The 21906-nt window shown below is 36.6% G+C and overlaps 1 protein-coding gene across 2 annotated transcripts in view; it reads right to left on the bottom strand.

The window, feature by feature from the left end:
* LOC141521988 (formin-1-like) overlaps positions 1-21906 on the bottom strand; it is a 402521-nt gene that overhangs the window by 322190 nt on the left and 58425 nt on the right. The window contains exons 1-2 of one of the 2 annotated variants that reach the window (XM_074235035.1): positions 12578-14536; positions 8455-8572 (exon numbers count right to left, since the gene is read on the bottom strand). In XM_074235035.1, coding sequence (XP_074091136.1) covers positions 8455-8572; positions 12578-13936 — 1477 coding nt within the window. In that variant the 5' untranslated portion in view covers positions 13937-14536. Of the gene's footprint in view, positions 1-8454; positions 8573-12577; positions 14537-21906 lie in introns of those variants that run through there. The other variant, XM_074235036.1, reaches the window with a different exon arrangement.

Raw genomic sequence — 21906 nt, 5'->3', positions numbered from 1 at the left:
ATTTTTTTTGTATTACAATGAGCTATTGCAATGATATGGAAGTGGGGAGGCAAGGGGGAATGAGGGAAACTTTGCTCTCATCAGAGATGGCTAGGAGAGGAAACAGCATATATACTCAATGGGGTATAGACATCTGGAGTAAGAAGGAAGGGGGAGCAGGGGAAAGGGGTGGGGATGTGAATAAAGGAGGAGAGGATGGACCATGGGGGGAGAGTGGTCAGATATAACACATTTTCTTTCTTACTTCTTGCAAGGGGCTGGGATTGGAAGGCCTGCCCAGGACCACAGGGCCAGGTGGATTCTGGGCCTAAGGGGTGGTATGGGGGCTCAGGGCTTCTTGGCCCCAGCACCAGGGATCTGTCTGCTGCGCCACTCAGCGACCCTACAGCAGAGTCAGAGTGAAAGGAGAGAGAAAATAGAGTACGTGGTAGTGGAGAAATAAGAAAGGAGGGAGTTGCGATCAGCAATGGCAATGGTGGAAAAATATGGAAATAACTTTTGTGATGGACTTATCATAAAGAATGAGATTCACCCATGACAGAGTTGTTGGTGTTGAAACAAAGACTCGAGCACATTTTTTGTTATTATTATTTGGGGGAGGGTGCAGGGCAAGTGGGGCTGGATGACCTGCCTGGGGCCACATAGCAGGGTGATCTTTGGGTGTCTGGGGCTGGATTTGGACCTGGGTGCTCCTGGCTCAAGGGCCAATGCTCTGTCTGCCACCCAGCCACCCCTACTATTATTACTATTTTATTTTCTTTTGGGTCTTTTTTTTCTTTCTTTTTTTTTGGTTTTTGCAGGGCAGTGGGGATCGGGTGGCTTGCATGTCACGTGGAGGGGTGATTGTTGGGTTTACGAGGCTGGATATGGACTTGGGTGCTCGTGGCTCCAGGGCTGGTGTTTCGCCCATTGTACCACCTGGCCATACCTACAATTATTACTATTATTTTTTTTATTTTAATTTTTTTCTCTCCCCTTTACTTTTTTCACCCAAGCAAGTCTATCTATATTCATGGGGGAGGAGGGGTATTTTGTTTACTTGTAAACAAGAATATTTTATTAATGTAAAAAAACATTTGTACAAAATGAGAATAAAACATAAATTAAAATAAATAAATAAATAAATGATAAAAAAATTAAAAAAAAGAATACTCATCTTCTGAGTTCAAATCTGATCTGAGACATTTCCTAGCTATGTGACCCTGTGCACATCACTTAATCTTATTTGCTTGAGTCCCCTCATCTATAAAATGAATTGGTGAAGGAAATAGCAAATCGCTTAGTATCTTCACCAGGAAACTCCAAATGAGGTCACAAAGAGTTAAAAAAATCACCAAACAACAAATAGTAGAGAAGCTTGAACTATAAATCCATAATTCTTTTTTTTTTAGGTTTTTGCAAGGCAAATGGGGTTAAGTGGCTTGCCCAAGGCCACACAGCTAGATAATTATTAGGTGTCTGAGACCGGATTTGAACCCAGGTACTCCTGACTCCAGGGCTGGTGCTTTATCCACTATGCCACCTAGCTACCCTGATAAATCCATAATTCTTTTCCCTATACTGCAGAAAACAATTTCTAATAAATTTTCTTGCAGGGTTATATAGTTTCTCAAAAAGGTGTAGTCTAACAAAACTTAGTTTATTCAATCTCTATACTCCTTAGTCCTTTTATACTCATTATGAATCCCTAAGCAAGACTTTGCCATTTTAAATATCTGGCTGCCTTTCTTGACCAATGGATCATAGCTGGTGCATAGCTGATGCAGCCAGGTATTTGGTCACATTCCATCAAAGAGGAGGAAGCAACAGAGGAGAATCTCCTATACTTTTTAGATAGGCAGTGAAATGGCTCAAAATCCTCCCAGTTTCAAAAAAAAAAGGAGCTTGGAACTTGATGAATCTGTATCAAACCTAAGTTATCATTCAGGAAACTTTTAAAATGCTACACTGATTTTTTTGCTTTCAGAAATGCAATCCTCCATCAGTACCTCCAATGCTTGTCAGACTCCTATGAAATAACAAAGGTCTTGACTGAATCTCAAATAAAATATTTATTTAAAGGCAAAAAAAGATATATCACAAGGAAAGTCGGTTTTTCATACTTTCCAAAAATAAAAACTACTAATATAATTTTTAAGGTCCCCATCTTTCAGCATATAGCAAACTCAACTACTTCTAATAACTTTTATATCAGTGCTTACAATAGATTGGAAGATAGAAGATAGTTAAAGAACTGGATTTATGCTTAGCATTAGTAACAAGGTATTATAAAATTCTCAATTATAAAAAAATGATCAAATTAATTTTTACTTAAATCAAATTAAATGATTCTGAGGCAGAAAAGTGGTATTCATGGTACAAAGAAAAGAGTACTAAATTTGGAGTCACAGAAGTTTGAATCCCTATTATTGCATAAATCTAAATCAATTAGAATCTCTGGGTCTTGGTTTGCACATTGAAAAATTAAAGTGCTAAATTATATGACCTTTATGATCTCTTTCAGCTCTAGATCTATTATTCTAGTATATCTCAAGAAAGATTATCAACGGAACATTAATAATTGTTGGTGGAGTTGTGAACTGATTCAGCCATTGTGAAGATCAATTTGAAACTACATCCAAAGGGCTACAAAAGTGTGCCTACTCTTTGAACCAGAAATAACACCAACAGGTCTGTATCATGAAGAGATTTTAAAAAAAGGGGAAAAAAAACTAATAGTACAAAAATATTTATAGTAGCTCTTTTTGTGGTAGCAAGGAATTGGAAAATGAGGGAATATTCAATAATTGGGGAATGGCTGACCAGTTATGCTATATATGGTATATATGTGAATGTAATGGAATGTTATTGTATTATAAGAAATGACACACTGGAAAAACCCAAGAAGACTTAAATGAACTGATGCAAAGTGAAGTCAACAGAAACAAAAGAACATTGTACATAGTTATAGCAAACTTGAATGATGAGCAATTAAGAATGACTTTGTCGGGATGGCTAAGTAGAGCAGTGGATAGAGTACCGGCACTGGAGTCAGGAGTACCTGAGTTTAAATCTGGCCTCAGATACTTAATAATTACCTAGCTGTGTGGCCTTTGGCAAGCCACTTAACCCCATTGCCTTGAAAAACCTAAAAAAAAAATGACTTTATCATTTTCAGTAGTACAATGACCCAAGACAATTCCAAAAGACTCATGATGAAGAATGCTATTCACTTCTAGAGAAAGAAGTGATGTAGTCTGAATACATACTGAAGCATACTGTTTTTCACTTTTTTCATTTTTTCATTTTTTCATTTTTTTTTTAGGAGGAAGAGATCTGTCTTCTTTCACAACAAGGCTAATATGGAAATGCTTTGCATGAGCCAAACCAAATTACTTAACATCTCAAGAGAGGAGAAAGAAGGGAAGAAGAGAATCTGGGGGCCAATATTTTTAAAAATGAATATTAAAATTGTTTTTAAATTTCATTTGGAAAAATGAATTTTTTTTTTAAAGTAAGATTTTCAGTACTAAAGGTGGACATAAATTTCCATTTAATTTTCCATTAATCAAACGTTTCAGTTAACCAGAACATTCTCTTTTCCAAATTTCTGGCCAGTCAAGATTTTACTTTACTGTTAGTGACTTTATTCTGGAGTCAAAGATCTTTATTTTTACTTAGAAAAGACAGAAAAGAGTATATTTGTGAGAACTTAAATAAGCATAGAATAAAAGTTCAATCTAGAGCCATTGGCACAAAAAAATTGTTTTTTTATATGATTTTAAGAGTGCTGCCCCTTCCCCCCAAGATTCTTTTTTTGCATTATGTCATTAAAATTATTGCCTTTCTGTATCCCGTGTTTCACCATAAGGAAATCTAAAATCCACTTTTATCAGGAGAATCTTTCTTGAGTGACTGCAGTTCAAAAATCAAATTGGAAGTTTTCTCATTAAATATTAAATATTACTCAGAATCTTGGCCACTGAACCAGGTCACCATTCTCATTTTAAAGAGTAATAACAATAATAACTGACATTTTATAGGGTTAAAGTTTGCAAAATTTTACATACATTTTCTCATTTGTAACATATGGGAATAGTATCAGACAACTTCTGAGTTATCTTCAATCTGGGCCCCACAACAAACTCAGGAAATAGCCCTATGGGTGCTTTTAGAGATGAGAAGAATGATGATCAGGGAGGTTAAGTGACTTATCTAATTGTCCCCCTTCCTCAGAAAACATCTGAAAGATCTGGATCTTGTGCTAAAGGCAATTCAACATACATTTATTAAGGACTTACAATTTTCAAAGTATTCTACCAAGCACTAGGAAAATAAAAAAAGTAAAGAACAAGTCCCAGGCCTGAAGAAAATTTAGAATACAGCAGGAAGATGAGACAGGTGAAATCAGGTCTGACTTCATGGTCAAAGTACCTTTCCTATTCATTAATTAGAAAGTCAGTATGGCATAATTTTTTTTAATTAAATTTCATTTTTTTCAGTGAACAGCAATCTCTCTCTTTCCTATTACCATTCCATTGGATGAAAAAAAATACTATGAAACAGATATGTGCAGTTAAGCAAAACAAATTTCTTACATTATATGTCCAAAAAAATAGTTCTAATTTGCATCTCAAATCCAGTACCTCTGTCAGGCAATGAATAATAGTATGTGTCATTTTCAATTTTCTAGAATCATGGTTGGTCATTCCATTGAAGTTTGGTATAATGTGTATAAATCAAGGGTTAGAAAGGGCTGAGGTGTCAGAGTAAAAGAGGGCCTCATTTGAACTCTTCCAGGTTACCCTCCAAATAATTTTAACTTCAAAACAAATTCTGAAGTGGCAGAACCAACAAAAGGATGAGGTGAAACAATTTTCAAACTAAGACAACCAAGAAGATTAGCAAGAAACATCTGTCTCACTGGAGTGAGAGTAGAATGAAGACCAGGACCAGTGAATTCCAGGACACCATCAGCAGGGCAAGACTGAACCACCAGTGGTGGTTTCAAAGCTGTCAGCCCACAGACAGTAAGGGGGTTGGAAAACTACTCAGAAGTAAATTACAGGATACTTTTTACTGGCACTAGGTAAGACTTTGTTGCATTGTTTATAAGTGATTTCTGGTCACAGTGTCAGGATAAGAAGGAGCATTACTACACTAGATTGGGAAAATAATTCCACATAAAAGGGACTATTAAAAGGACACAGTTCAGTTCTAGGGCTGAAAAAATTAATTGTGATCTCTCTCAGAAAAGAGCACTGACGAGGAGATCAGTGAGTATACCTCTCCTTTGGTCATGCAAACTTGGAAGAACCAAAAACTTACTGAGTCCCAGACTTAGGTGTGAAAGAAACAGTATTAAAAAAAAAATCTGAGACTTAGGATGGTGTCCCTTCTACCCCAGCTGAACCCTTTAACAAAGTTATGCTATAAATTTTTTAATATTATGTTATTTGATCTTCATAACAACCCTAGAAGGATAGTGTTATTTAGTTACTTTAGTTAAAGGAAATTGAACCAAATAGAGGTTAAATGATTTGCCAAAAGTCACACCACTAATAAGGCTGGATTTGAACTCAGAGCTTCTCAACCTCAGATCCAGCTCTCCATCTACTACCAACTTGTGCCTCTAAAGTAATTGCCTAATTCTCAGATTTATCTAAAACTGATTCAGAATACAGAAAATGATATAAGATTTAGACTTTTTAGGCTTCGTTAAGAGTTTAGTATGTCCCTGTAGGATTTAACTTGACTCATGAGTAGAGCTATAGGTTTTCGATATTTCCCTCTAAGGTACATAGATCCTAGTACCTAGATTTGCAGAATACATTAAAAAATCTGTTCCAAGATTATATTTTTTCAAGAGAGGATGAGTTCAGGGCAGCTGATCAGTGGATAGAGCACCAACCCTGAAGTCAGGAGGACCTGAGTTCAAATCCAGTCTAAGACACTTAATAATTACCTAGCTGTGTGACATTGGGCAAGTCACTTAACCTCAATGCCTTGCAAAAAAGCAAAAAAAAAAAAAAGAAACAAAAAATGAGGATGAGTTCAAAGAAAAATCAAAAATAAAGAATAATTTACTCAAGACAGCCTTATTAGTGGTGTGACATTAGGCAAATCATTTAAACTCTGTTTGCCTCAGTTTCCTTAAACTAACTAAAGTAACTAAATAACATTATCTTTCTAGGAACAAAAGAACCAAGCTTGCTCCTGCCAGCCCACCTTTTCTTCTTGCCTTATAATTCCTTAATGATGTCTTTTACTCATAGTCTACAGATTTCCTCCTTAGTTCTATGATAAAACCTGTTCAGACTGTCTGTCTCCTGTAGTGAAATTTTGGGAAAAGAGCCAAATTATATACTATGGACAAAAATGGATAGATTTCAATTTGAATCACTGGAGGAATACTAGAATACATGGGATCACAGATTCATTTAGGAACATAGTATCTATTTTCAAAGGGTAAAAACCCTAAACCTCTTTAAACCGTGATTCAGATAAGCAGAGGAGGTTGGAAAGATATCTTATGTTCATCAGCTCAGACAGACTTTACCTAAGGAAAGTTAGGGATAGAATAAGTTAAGGTCATGTTACAAGTAACAAACTCATGTCTAGTTGAGAGCAAAGGCTTGGCCTCTTGGTCTCCAGTCAAATGAACCCAGTATCAGCCTAGACTTCAACAGGAGAGGTAATATTACCACAAAGGGCTAAACCAAGAATATCTAGTCAGAATTTGCCTTAGGCAAGTGAAACAGGATTAGGAAAGACTAGTGAAGGTTTGGGCAATGAAGAGAGAAAACAAGATGGGTGGAGGAAGGAAGAAAGAATCTATGGGAATATGTTCCCTTTAATCTCTTTGCTAAACTCTTATCAGAAAGTAACCATTTGATCCTCCAAGGTCATAGCCTAAGGTCATCAATGTCAGCCAAAGTTCACCAAACCTCATCATACTTTGTTTTCCAAACACCCAAACCATAACTTATCTAGAGAAAAACAATGTGTATTGTTAAGTAAGATAGTTATAATATTGCTGATATATTTCATTTTCCAAATTTGTCATAAGAGGATTGTAGCAAAACACAGCTACAGAGATTCTAACTCTAGTAATTAAATATGAAGAAGAAAGGTTTATAAAATAAGTCTCAAAATACTATCAAGATATTAATTATTCAAAATTACTGAGACAAATTTTATTGAGTTGAGTCAAAGTTTTTTAATAGCAATATGATAAGTCTCTACTCTTTTAGAAAATTAATGAAAGCAACTCAATGTGCAAAATCATCAAATTATGCTACTTCCCAAATTCTAATTACCATGACTACTTATAATTAAAGAAAAAAATACAGTGTAAACAAAAATGCAAGTAACTGAAACTGTTGCCTGGGACAATTTACTGTAGTGGATGGGGCATAAAATAGTCTTAGCATTGCATAGAGTCATATGGAAGAGAGCAGCTTAGAACTTACAAATCAAGCCCTTGTACATACAAGAAGCACCATGGCAATGAGATTCTTGGGTCAGTTGCTTCCATAAGACCACAAAACGAGATATGGAGAGATGATTATTGCCTTGGGAAAATGAATGTTCCCCAGATGTTAGTTTCCTGGGCTAAAACCTCTGATGGCCTTGTGCTAGTTATGCATATATACATAAATTAAGAAAATCACAGCAATATCAAAGAATGATCTGTGAATAGACAATCTTCAAATATGAGTCCATTCACATCCTTACCCTCAACAGGTTTCATTATAATCAAGTGTCATACATATGCAATGTGGCTATCTTGTGTTTCCACATTTCTGTTATCTGGATGTCTCCACTTGTAAGCTCCATTCAAAGAATTCATTTATCCAATCTTTCCTTCTCTCATAGAACATGGCAAAGCTGCTGGGAAGTTTCCCAGAAAAATCAGGCAGATTTAGAACTGGCTTGGGAATAAATAATGCATTGCACAATAAAAGAGAAGGAACAAACTGATAAAGTATCTGTACGTTTACTTGGCCCAGCTCTCCTCTAGCTTTAAAGCATTGCCTAAATACAATCATCAGCACATCAGATTACAGCTCTAGAGAATCAATGCCCTAAAGCATACTCTCCCCATCACCCACAAAAGAAAGCAACCCTACCTGAGCCTACTAATGTACTGCATGAGAGGCACTCTTAGCTTCCCAAGGAATTTGTAATTTATACACTAGGCAGTCCCAAGACAACACCAGAGCATTCCACATACTGAGAGTTTCATTTACTTCACTTCATTTTTTCCTCCATCTTCTAGAATAGACTTATTAACAATAGTTTGTTGGAGGGTCACTGCAATAGAGAATCTTGGAAGCAAAGGTGCAACAAGACAATATAATACAAAAATCTAGTAGAGACTAGATCCAATTAACAGCTTTAAAAAAAACAAAAACAAAAAAAGCCCAGCTGTCATAAGAGATTAGTGGCACCATTAGCACCCTTTCATTTTACCTGCTTCAGTGTACTTCAAACCCACTTTTTCTTCTTCGTCTTTTGTCTTTGGAGGTGGCCACACAGCCTGGAGTCGTCCAGGAGTTCTATCATCCTGCTCAGTGGGACTCTGGTCAGCCTATTTTAAAGAAAAAGAGGGCAAAGGGGGGGGGGGGGAGTGAGAAAGAAGGTTGAATAGGAGGTGACTGTATCAATCCATTCTTTTGGCTCTAAAATTTAATGATACCAGTTATCTCTAGCTTTATCTCATTTAATCCAAACAAAGAAGAGTGTATTTCATTACCAATGTGATTCTATTTCAATGATTTAAAATGATCAGTTGTGGTGAAAACAAAAGCTGTCTAAATCATAGCATCATACAGGTTAATATGCTATAATGAGTTAATAAGGTGAATTTTAAGAGCACTAGGCATGTGCTTGGAGAAAATAGAGTTAGATCTCAGTTTTGTTTCTTATTTTGTAGAGTCTAAAGGGAGTGGAATTGAATGCTCTAAATCAGAGAGTTTTAATTTTTTTTGTTTATATCAATGATCCTTTTAACAATCTGTTTGAGCCTATAGATCCCTTCTGAAAAATAATGCTCCTAAATATGTAAGATTGCACAAAAGAAACTGGTTGTAAATAAAATGGTTATCCAAAAATTTTTATAACACAAATTCATTGAACTTAGATTAAGAACTTTTGCTATAAAGATTCTTCTAGCTCTAAATCCTATCCAATTTTTCCCAGAAAAAGAAGTTTAAAAAGTTACCCCTACATAGTTCTTTTATCATTCTAGTTAGATTTTTCATGGGAGAGAATAAGAGAATAAATATGAAAGGACTTGAAATTTAAAAAGAATATTAGCAATAACTTCTTATCTTGTAGTTACTTGAATACTTTCAGTAATAAAGAAGTTACTAATTCATGAGGCTGTCCATTCTATTTTTGAAGAATCTAGGGTATTGGGGGAAAAAATCTCCAACTATTTCTCCTATTGATCCAAAACCTACTTCTTTGTAACTTAGGACTCTTTGGTTTTAATGTTCTTCACTTTAAAGTATTATAGAGTAAGCCCTTTCCAACTTCCACATGATAGGAGTATCACAAACATTATATAGGCATGCACATTTAAGATACATTAAAACTAAATATGCCTATGAAATAAGAAGCAACGGTGGCTAAGGAACTGATCATAAAATCAAGATCCAATTCTGACACATATTGGCTGTTTGATCCTAGTCTTGTCATTTGACATTTCAATGCTCTAGACATACTATTGACAAGTTGTCACCCTGCAAGGATAGAGGGAGTATTCTCACTTGGGGATTCTCCATAGAACAGAGAATATACATATGTATATGAAATATGAAATCACAATCTTAGTCCTTATGACCATATTATGAAAATTTGCCTATTTTCTCTTCACATATAATTGATTCTATAGAATACATATGTGAATATATATTACCTCATATTTATGAGAAATCACTAATTAGATACTTGAAATTAAAGACACTATATATATATATATATATATATATATATATATATATATATATATATATATATATATATATATAGTGTCTTGATAGTAAAGTTTGTAGGGTATCCGAGCAATTTCAGGCGTTCTGCAAAAGTGTGATGCCAGTCTTTTTGTATGTCAAACCATGACTCTCCAGGTTCTCTTCAGTATCTATTTTCTTATTTCCCTGATATATACCTTTGAAAAAAATAACACAATATAATCTTCAAATTAAACCTGTTTCCTAGCTAAAGTTAAAGCAACCAGTTTCCCCAATGAGCATAATATTGTATCTTCATATTTATGGTACTTATACCATGAAATAATTTTCTCCAAGGTATACAAATCATAAGATTAGATTTTTAAAGTTGGGAAGGATTTAGAGGTCATCTAGTCCAGTTGCATCATTTTATGAGGAAAATGAGGCCCAGGGAAGTTAGGTGGCATGCCCAAGGACACAAGGATAGTAAAGAAACAAGAGCAGAAATTTAAACCCATATCCTTCAGTGTCCTTAACTTCAAATTTCTAATAGTGAGTCAAAATATTATGAGCAGATATTTCAACAGGATATTTTAGTGTTATATAAGACCTCATTTTATTTATTGGAGAGAGATTTGTTAATTTTGATAAATCATCTGTTTTAGTTTTGTGATTAAAAAAATCATCGAATTTAGAGTAGAAGGAATATTAGATATTATCTATCCCAATTAATTGTTTTGCAAAGGAAACTGAGAAACAGAAAGGTTAAGTGATTTGTTAAACAAGTCAGGATTCAAATCTAGATACTCTTAACAAATCTAGGTCCTTTACTTATACTGTTCAGTTACTTCAACTTTCTTCATTTTCCTTTTATTCTACCATTATTCTAAATAGAGAAATTCAAATTATTATTATCTCCCTTCTAAGCAGTAACAAATAGAGATGCAAAACTATTTCAATAAATAACCTTTCCAGTTTAAAGTTTCAAATTAGATTTCAGGACTCCCAAATTCCAGTTTGTTTTGAACTAGAAAGTCTATGTTCTCTTTCTACACTCTATGTCCATTTTTTTTTACAGCTGATATTTGTGAGGAAGAGAATGATTTAAAAGCTGACTCATATGATAAAATAATAGAGCTAGAAGGGTATCTTAGAAGGTCACAGGGTCAACCCATTTATTTCCTAAATGAAAAGAGGTAAAGTGATTAGATACAGTCAAGAGATTACAAGGAAACAAGGAAAAAGCACCTATCACATGCTAAATACTTTTCAGACATTATTTCGTTTGATCTACATGGGAGGTAGTTGATATTATTTCCTCCATTTTTACAGATGAAGAAACTGAGGCAGATAGAGGTTTAAGTGACTTGCCCAGGGTCACAAGGCTAGTAAGTATCTGAGGCAGAATTTGAACTCAGGCCCTCCTGATAAGAGGTAAATGTTCTATCCATTGTTCAATCTTGCTATCCTAGGTATCCAGATTCTTAGTATCATGTTTTCATTGTTTTGTGTTTTTTTTGGTTTGTTTTTTAGGTTTTTGCAAGGCAAATGGAGTTAAGTGGCTTGCCCAAGGCCTCACAGCTAGGTAATTATTAAGTGTCTGAGACCGGATTTGAACTCAGGTACTCCTGACTCCAGGGCTGGTGCTTTATCCACTGCGCCATCTAGCTGCACCAAGTATCATGTTTTTAACCAACCTTCTTCCCTGAATTATTTAATCTTTATGAATTTCCTTACAAATAGGGGGGAACTATCTGATTGTCCCTTTCAGGAGTCCCAGAGAAACACGTGACAAGGTTAGCAGTGAATTTAGAGCAGGGGTTCTTAACCAGGAGTATCTGAACTAGTCTCTTCAATATTTTGATAACTATTTCAATATAACTACTTCCTTTGTTATCTCACATATTTTAAAATTTTTTTTTTGAAAGAAAGGATCTAGCTATAGATTTTGCTAGACTATCAACTGGCTGGTGATAAGTCTGCACCAAAAAAAAAGCTAGATTCTAGTATAATCCTTTCATTTGAGAGAGAGATAAGAAACTGATGCTGGAGAAAATGTGACTTGTCCAAAATCATAGAAGTTAAGTGACAAGACTACAACTTGTGACTCCTGATTCTTTCCACTACACCTTACTCTGCAACTCAAGGTCCCAAACTCAGAATCCAGTCCCTTTCAGTCCTGTTAGTCCCAACTGTAATAGTTTTAAAGCAATAAATTACCATAGTGCTCAAAACACAGAAAGTTCTTAATAAAGGATTGTTGAATGAATGAAATTTTGTTCATGCTATGCACTTTCCATTGAGCTATAACCAACCAGGCGATTTCCAAAGCACAGACTGATATGCTACAGGGCTATAGCCGAAAGGCATGAAAATCATAAACCTAGGACTGAATGTTCAGGAACTGAAAGCACATGGTTAGGTTGCTTTCTGTACCCATGAGACTCATTTTTTGTTTTTGTTTTGTTTTATAGTGTAATGTTCACTATAATATTCAGCTAGAAAGCAGGATAATTACCATTCCCACCAACTATTGCTTGCAGATCCCCTCCTAACAGCCACCCCCAAAAAAAAGATTGTGGGGAGAAAGAAAAAACCATCTCCATTTTGCCCTAAAGTAGGAATGCAACTCTACATACGCTTCTGGAATCAGATGAGCCGTCCCCTGACCTTGACTTGGATCTTTCAAACACAGCTCTCAGTGACTCCTTCTCATGCCTCATCTTCCTCTTGATGGCTTCTAACTCAGAAGTGTCTGCTGTTGACCCTTTTTTGGGTGGCCGCATAAATAAGGCTTTAAAGGCCTCCAGGGCAGTCTCTGGGGGCTTAGGTTTAATCTCTTCATTTTGAAATGAGACTTCTTCAGTCTTGCACTGACTCTCTTGGTCAGTGTCACTACCCAACTCATCTTCCTTAGACTGCTCATAGTTTTCTCCCTTCTGTTCAGTTTTGGCCATATCAATGTTTAGCAGCTGAGAGATCTGCTCCAAGAGAGTGGGAGTGGCTTTCGGGTCTGGTGTTTTCTCCCCACTCTTCCTAGAGAGTGTCCCTGGTAGGCCCCTAGATTTTTGGACAGGCTGTGTCAGTTTAAGCAAAGCCAAGTCACCATCCTTTGGCTTAATTTCAGTGATTGTCTCACCTCCCTCAGAGGTGGCCCCCTTCTTCAGTACACGAAGCCCACTGAAGAAGGCTGGAAGCTGAAAAGATTTCTCTCCTGATGTTTCTTTTTTGGAAGAGGCATTTTCACCATTTCCAGCAAATGAGCTTTTATCTACTGCCCAAGTCATGGTGGGGGAATCTTCTTCCCCAGGATGGGCCTGCTTGGGGTCCAATTCTATGGAAAGGCCATCTTCTCTTGGTTCCAAATCACTTGTTAACTCAGATGGTGCCACTGAGTTAACTTCTGGACTGAGCTCCATTTCATCCATCTCATTCATGGATTCATTTTTTCTTGACTCCCCAGATGTTTCTTTTGGGTCCACAGATGGCTCAGATAAAATAGAACTGTCTGGTGGTGTCCTGTCAATATTTTTACCCGCTTTGTCTTCCAGGTCTTCAGCCTCCGATTCTGAATCACTGGTGGTATGGACAAGGGTCCCATGAACGAGAAGAACATCATCTGTGCTTGCACTCAGAGCAGAGGATGGAGATGGCTCCTGCCTGAGAAGAAATCCCTCATCTTGTTCTTTCCCGGGGCATCCTTCCTTCTCTGACTCAGGCTCCACATTCACATTACCTTTACAATTTAGGACTACCTTGGCCTCCTGGTCCTTGTTGCTCTCCAGCTGAAGCTGAGGCTCAGAACCCAAATTTCGAAAGGCTTTAAGCGTAGCATCCTCATTTACTGGCTTAGTAGATTCCAATTTAGTAGTAAATCCAAAGAAGGATTTCATGGAAAATTTACTCAGGATAGACTGGGTTATTTCAATCCCATCATCTGCTGAATGCTCAGGTCTGGGGCCATCGCGGCCCTTCAGAGAACTGTGCCCTTCTTCCATGTCTTCCAAAACATTCAAATGTGGTCCAGAGTTCAGTTAATCCCGTCCATCTGCGAGGAGCATACAAGAAAGAACCCAACGGGAGCAAGGCAACCGGTCTCCTCAACTGACCCAATTAACAAACTTGGTCTCTCCTCAGATCACTGTAACCTTCTTCCTGTTTTAGCTCTGAGGAGGCGAGGTCAACTTTAAGACGTCTGTCAAACTTTACAGCCCCAAACGGCCTTTGCACCTTTCCTACACACAATCCAGGGAGGCTTCTCCACTTCCGTATTTTTTTCCGGGACAAAAGGCTTTTTTTGTAGGAGAGAAAGTCAGCCGGCAACTCTGTAATCTCAGCCGAGAACTCCACCGATGAGCTCCGCCCCAATTCCTGCCCTTCTCCTGGTCCGATTCAACTTCCTCCTGGTTGGGAAAGTCGAGGTTCCCCCGAACACGCTGGGCCGGTCTGCCTGGCGGACAGCGCCTGGCTGGCTCTGGGAGGAGGAGCAGCTCCCCAGAGTTTCAAAGAAGATTCAGCAGAAAACTTCAGAAAAGCACTCGCCTATCATCTTTTCAGTTTTGATTACAATCAGAGGGCCGGGCCAAAGTAGGCAAAAAAAAAAAAAAGCCATCACCCACCCCCACCCCCACCAGGCATTCACAAAACCCAAACCAAAGAGATGGAAAAACAGAAAAGTCGCAAAAATGTCCAGAATCCTCAAGGTTTTTTTGAAGGATAAAATTACTGCCCTTGACTCTGCAGTTCCCACCCCCCCCCCCAAAAAAAAGTTGTGCTTTCTTCCGTTTCCCCACAGGTTTCATCTGGAATGCAGATTTCAGCTGCCAGGGCCAGTGAAGGATGAAAACCAACACGACTGGTTTCAGATTACTGGTGTTTTAGCTGCCTGTGTTCTACAAACAGGTACTTAGGAGGCATATTTACCACGCCCAGTGTCTGTAAGCTGTATCAGTGGTAGAGTAAAACCGCCAGCCCCAGATGCACCTTGGATGTGTAACATTCACAGCAACTGAGACTTCTCAATTTCCCTAGGAAAATCCTGGCAGCAGAGGGGCAACCCTCCTACTCAACACCCCTTTCCTGACCCATCCAACCACCTCTAGGATAATACAATACACTAAATTGAAGTTACAGTTACCGCAGGCAAAATGCAACCTGTCATTAGGCAAACTGATATGAGGTCTGTTGCCAGGGGGACCAATTTCCTCAAAGTCCAATGGATTTACAAGGCTCACACAAGCCTCGTGGGCAGAGCCAAGTCACCAGATAAATACACAAACTCAAGCTCATTACCACCACACCTCTTAACTTACTGAGGTGGGACACCAAGGCTGTATAAAAACACTGACTGTTGCCTAGTTTCTGTGAAGTCTTCTGGGATTATTTCTAAATACATTTTCTAAAGCCAAGTCAAACCACAAATTTATTCAGAGCACCTACTATATGCAAGCACTGTAAGGGCACACCAAGTTTGATGAGTAGTTATCATTTATGAATATGTTCAATTTGCTCTCAGCAAAAGAAGACTGAGTCCAAGGAGCAAAAATTTGTTAATACAAATTATTTAAACAAAGGGCTACAGTCTGACACCAAAAGATAAAAGTTAAAAAAAGAATGAGTCAAGAAGAGGGAGTCCAAGTGGCAAAAAAATGTTAATACAAATTCTTTAAACAGAGGACTACAGTCTCAGGCCAAAAGATAAGTTCTGTGTGCTCAGTATGGAAAGGACTAGGTGGGGGGGCACACTCATCTTTCTAGTTATGTTCTCTACTCAGACAACAATTTGCAATTTCTGAATTTTGAGAACTGGTATGCACAACATTAATGAGCTACTCTTCATATCTGTGCAATGGGCAATGTGTTCAGTGATTCCCTAAAGCTAATGTGTAAAATGACCCAAGTCAACTTTCATGAAGCACAAATAAAATACTATCATGAAGTACTTGATCCAATGTAATTTTCTATAAAAATATGTATATTTAAAGATGTGAATATATATCAAACAATTTGCTTATTAAGTACAAAGAAATTAGATAATCAGTAGAAATACATTATTTAAAGATATATATATATATATATATATATATATACATATATATATGGTCTCAATATTGTCCCCAAGAAGTCTACAATTCGTGTCTGTGTGTGTCTGTGTATACATACTATAAGAGGCATATATATTGTTTCTACATGTTCTCAATTTTGTGTGTGTGTGTGTGTGTATATATATATATACATATATATATATATGTAAATAGATTACATTATTTTTCACTGATGCATACAGAAACTGCCCTCTATCAAAGACATTATTCCTCTTTTCACCATAAGATCAAATTTATCTTTCCACATTCAGTCCCCTAATTCAGGGATGTCAGCTTATTGATTAGGCTGGACAAATACTAAGATGCTAGAGGAAATCTCAGACATAACATTGGAGTTTCAAAGTAGGCTTGCTTCTTGTTCAGCTGAACTACTCATTAAGGATCATTATTATAAAGCTCCAAAGTTTCTAACAAAAAAGAAAGGAAAGCGGAATTAATAAACTAAATCTTCAAAAATCAAACTTGAGACCCTTGTAGACAAACAGATATTTAGAGTAGATGAGGGGAAAAGTATGTATATTACATAAGGAGTTAAGTGAGAAGATCTGGCCTAGAGGATCTTGACTCTAGAGAAAGGATCCTTCACAGGAAGTGGTGAACTCTGTGTGTGTGTGTGTGTTTGTGTCCATATTCATAATACACACATGTATGTGTATATATATGTATAGATAACTATATTTAAATTTATAGATGTATATATTTCTATATAAATGTATAGATAACTAAATTTAAATTTTAATATAATCTATTTTCTTTGTAACCTAATACATTTTATTTTAATACATTTTAGAAAACATTATTTGAGAAGGAATACAAAGTATTTACCATTCTGTCTAGGAATACAGGACAAATATAAAGTTAAGAATGCTTCCTTAAAGGTAGAGAGGTCTATTTTTAAGACTGTCTAGAACAAACTCCTTACTTTACAAGATGAGGACTAAGAAAATTGAGTTGACTTGCCTAAGTCACACAAGTAGTCAGGCTTTGAATGAAGTCTCTCTAACTTCAGAGCCAGTCCTCTTCCCACTGTTCCACCCTGCTTTTCTATGAATAACTAACCACATTTTGGTTTTTAGAAAAGGACATAGTAGGACAGAATAAGGAAGGGGTAATAGCAAACCACAGGAACCTTATAAATTTTATGTAGTAGAATGAGATGTCCTCATCTCATCCCAATGCTCATAGCCAGTATAATTTAAGAAGGGAGAATCATAGATTCCTAGAGCTGAGGAATGGAAGAGACCTCAAGAGAGAGATCATCTGGTCCAATCTGAGGCAGGTAAGGTGTTCTTATTCCCATTTTATAATTGAAGAACTGAGGTCTAGAGAGGTTAAGTAACCAGGCTTTGGTCAGATAGCAAACATGGGATAGTGACAGATGGAGTCTAGCTTTCCTGCCTCCTCATGGAATACTTTTCACACCACATTATGCTGCCTCTAAGTTTTCAAGGACATGAATCTCCCTTCAAGTGCCAGTAGGTATCTCTTACCATAAAACCAGGGAGCTCAGTGTCACTGTGATGAGTTTTGCTATAAAATGGAAAAGCAGTTTCAGAACTTAAATGAATAATATTTAGTAAATTTAATTCATTATGTTAAAGACACTATGCTAGGTAGGGCCTAAAAATACAAGAACAAAAATCATCCTTATGGAACTGTTAGAGATGCAAGGGAATTTAGAGGTCAACTAGTCTAAGAATCACATTTTACAGAGAAAAAAGCCAAGGCAAGAAGCCACTCAGAGAAGGTGGGTAACTTATCCAAGTTTAGCTAGAAGCAAAGACTAGAACTCATGTTTCTTGATTTCCACATTAAATCCCAGAAAACTGAATATAAAAATAGTCATTCTTAATCACCAATAGAATTTTAAAAGGATATCTAACAGATCACCCTTTAAAATGAAGATGAAATCTATTAACATTGGCATGGATTACAGAAAATTAAACATAATTTTCAGTTTTACGTGCAATCATTTTTTTTAAAAAAGTTATATGTTGTTGAGATGCTTGTTTGAATCTTAGCATAGGAGGGGACATAAAAGAGGTCATCTATTTTTTTTTAGGTTTTTTTTTTTGTAAGGCAAACGGGGTTAAGTGGTTTGCCCAAGGCCACACAGCTAGGTAATTACTAAATGTCTGAGACCGGATTTGAACCCAGGTACTCCTGACTCCAGGGCAGGTGCTTTATCCACTATACCACCTAGCCGCCCTGAGGTCATCTATTTTTTAAGTGATTTCCCCCCCTTTCCTTAAGTATGGTATATAATACAGTCAGATAAAGGAGTATATTTCCATAGATTGTCTCTGGGAAGTATGTGGACACATGTGAGTCATTAACTAACAAATGCTAAGTGAGCACTAACAACTTATAAAGACCCTGCCTAAACTTGAACAGCATTGCCCATGATGCTTCTAGTCAAGATGATTTCTCTAAATATAACTGCAATTTCTCATATCTGCTGCTCTTAGTATGTTATCATACTATCTCAGTCTACTTGTTCTGGTCACAAGTCACCTACACAACATTTATACTTGAGGGTTTTTACACACGTGCTTTGGATCTCATAATGATTTACTTTAGGCTGTCATAATAAGGTACAAATAGTAAATAATTTTGGAGTACTTGACTCAGGATCTGAGATACTTCTTTGAATAAAGTATCAGGGAATTCTTCCTTTTCCCTTCATTGTACTATAATCTCAGTTACACTCAGATTAAAGCTACAGCCAAATGTTGTTCATCCCAGGGAGTATAATTATCAAATGAAAAGATGGTTTCTCTCTATATATCAGCTAAGAAGATGGCTTATCTCTATAAAAGGCAAAGAATGGGAAGAGGTAAAGTCTTCCCTATCATCTGTTCCTGGGAAACAAGGATTAGATGCTAGATTCTCCCCACTCACTGAGTACAGGGACATGAGATTTTGGAACTTAAATGGGACTTTTAGGTCATTTGATTTAGCCCCTTTATTATAGAGATGAGGAAACCAAGACTTCAAATGATCTTGTAAGTAATGCAACATCATGTAATTTGGCAGAGACAGAATAAAATGCATGTCTTTAGTTTTTTTTTTTTTCCACTGTACTACAAGGGCTTTAGCCTCAGCTTATAAGTAAATACAGTCTTAAAAACAGTTTTCCAAAGCTATTAGACCATTGAAATTCTATGCAAACCACAAAATGAACTTTGCTCATCTTTCTCCTCATTCCTTTTTACTAGTCTTCTGATTTTTACTGGTTACTGATTACTTAGCTTAAAGGATATCCTTGTAGAGAGAAATTCTCATAAAAGCAACCACCAGAAGGGAAGGGAAAGCATGAGCCAAGTAGTCTCCTATGCACAATGCTTGGTTTCTGTGATTTTACCTGCTCCTTTTGACATCTCTCATTGCTCTAATTGCCAAAGGGAGTCAGTCACTTATAGTTCAGTTGACTAACACTAGAACAAGATACCTTGAACAATTAGAGACTGGGTAAAAAACGCCAAGGTGTAGAAATATGAAGGGTTTCAGTGAAGGGACAATCTTTGACTAGGAACTATTTGAGTAGAGAATGGGCAAAGAAAGACTAAGGACTTAGGAAATAATAAAGAAACAGTATGGTATAATGGAAGGGCAAAGGCCTTTTTGTTTGTTTGATTTTATCTGAGGAATGCTGCCAAATCATCAAATTACCCAAATGATTATATGGGGAAACTGTACACATAGATGAGTTGAGAGTTATGTCAGAATCATAGTATTCCAGAGTATTCCAGGGGACTTAGTGGCCATTTAATTATATTCTTTTACCTTGTAGATCAAAAGAAATAAAGTCCAAGGAAATAAATTGATTTCTCTCAGTTTTCCCAAAATAACTACAGAACCAGGATTTGAATTTAGGTCTCCTGACTCCTAATACATTTCATATTCCCCTAAAATACTTAATTCCACATCTCTCTCAGTAATTTAGTGAGTGACTTCACCCTCTCTACATCTCAGCTTCTTCCCCACATAATGTTCCTTTACCTGGGAAAAAGTGGACAATAACTCATACTTTCCTAACTCACAAGCACATTATGATTAAAAACTAGGAAATCCAGGAAGACTCTTTGAGCCCTGAAAGAGCGTAGAACTATAACTGAAGTATTTTTCTTACCTTCATGTTGTTCTCTAGGACCATCCACCATTTAAGTCCTGATGAATGCTTGACTGATACGACTCCCTATGCATCCAATCTATCTAAAACCAACAGCCAAGCTTAATCAATTGGCACAAATCAAATGCACCTGCACACTGCAGGAGCAGGTTGTAGTGATTAGGGTCTTTTCTCAGAGTTTAAAACCAAAAGTTTCCAAGAGTGCTGTTTAATACCATTCTCAAAAGGCTTCCCAGAGTCAACAAAAAAGCAAAGGAGAGAGACCCAAAGAGAGAATTTAGTGGAAAAGAGCTAAGTGTGATAAGGTCTAATAGTAAAGGGCCATAATGAAAAAATAGGTTTGGACAAGTATACAGCACAGTATTGATGCTATATGGATATTGAATAAGTATATCCTGGCTAAAGGTTCATAACTCTGGAGTTTTCTATGACTAATTTCTTTCCCATATCCCAATTGTCCTTTTGATTGATGATTTTCTGCAAAGTCCTCCAAATTTGGTTGTTCTGCCATCAGCATCTCAATTCTCAAATACTGTTCAAAGTTTAATTGGATTGAACTCCTTAAAGTTCTTCCTGCATCATATTAAAATGACTTACTCTTCTTTCATACTCGAAGAGGATGATGACATTTATGTTGGGATCAGACTCTATCACAGGTTGGGCACAAATAGTTCATTTGAACATTTTGATTAGTGATTCCCCTAGATTTGTGTATCTCATGTTTCCTTTATGCTACTGTGATTCTGTTTTGTTCTTGGAGGTTTTAGTCCTGGACTTGAGGCTCAAAAGACCTAAATTCAAATCCTGGCTCTAATCCGTCACTCTAGATGGATAATTTCAGTTGTTCTCATCTATAAAATGGGAATAATAGATCCACATTTCCAATCCTCATTTGATAAATGAATAATAATAGCAATAAAAATAATAGCTAACATTTATATAGAGCTGACCAATTGTAAGGCATTGTGCACTGAACATCATGGGCATTTATTTGATCCTTGCTATGACCCTAGGAGGTAGGTGCTTTTAGGGTGTTTGTGGTTATGTTGAAAGAATCAAAAAATATTATTTATGTATAGGTCTATAAGGTCAGCTATGTGATTTCATCAGCTGAAATCAAGTGAGAAAAGTCCCTCCACCAATGCAGATCAGCAAAATTGTTATGTAGTTTTTAGGCTTAAAGAATTGGCCTAGGGCCCTGGAAAGGTAAGAAACTTTACCCAAGGTGACAACCAATATTTATCAAAGGCAGAACATAAGTCTTTCTGACTCAGAGGTCTACTATAAAGCCACAATGCCAGACTTCTCTTAATAAATGTATTTTGTAAAGTTCAGGGTGCTATCTCTTAAATCTTTTTAAAGAAATATCAGAATATCTAGCCTAGAAAACCTACAGTTCAAGAAAATTTACCTTTTCCTAAAATTTTACACATTCAGAAATTTTTTCTATATGTTAAAATTAAACATGCAACAGAAACTATTTCTCACAGACATATGATTTTTTATTGTAAATAGTTCCATGTAAATGACAATTCTCTATCAGGCTAGTAAAGTTTCCTGAACATCAGTACTTCCTTCTTTAAGAAGGAAAGGATGATCTTGTAGATCTATAGAAAGGAGACGAAAAGAAGACCTAGAGATCTCATTGAAAGATTTTGCAAACAGGGTTAGCTAGGTTGCACAGTGGATAGAGTACTGGCCCTGGAGTCAGGAAGACCTGAGATCAATTCTG

The sequence above is a fragment of the Macrotis lagotis genome, chromosome 4, assembly GCF_037893015.1.
Source record: "Macrotis lagotis isolate mMagLag1 chromosome 4, bilby.v1.9.chrom.fasta, whole genome shotgun sequence".
Classification (NCBI taxonomy): domain Eukaryota; kingdom Metazoa; phylum Chordata; class Mammalia; order Peramelemorphia; family Peramelidae; genus Macrotis; species Macrotis lagotis.
The sequence above is the reverse complement of the archived record's forward strand: the minus strand, read 5'-3'. Positions and strand labels throughout refer to the sequence as shown.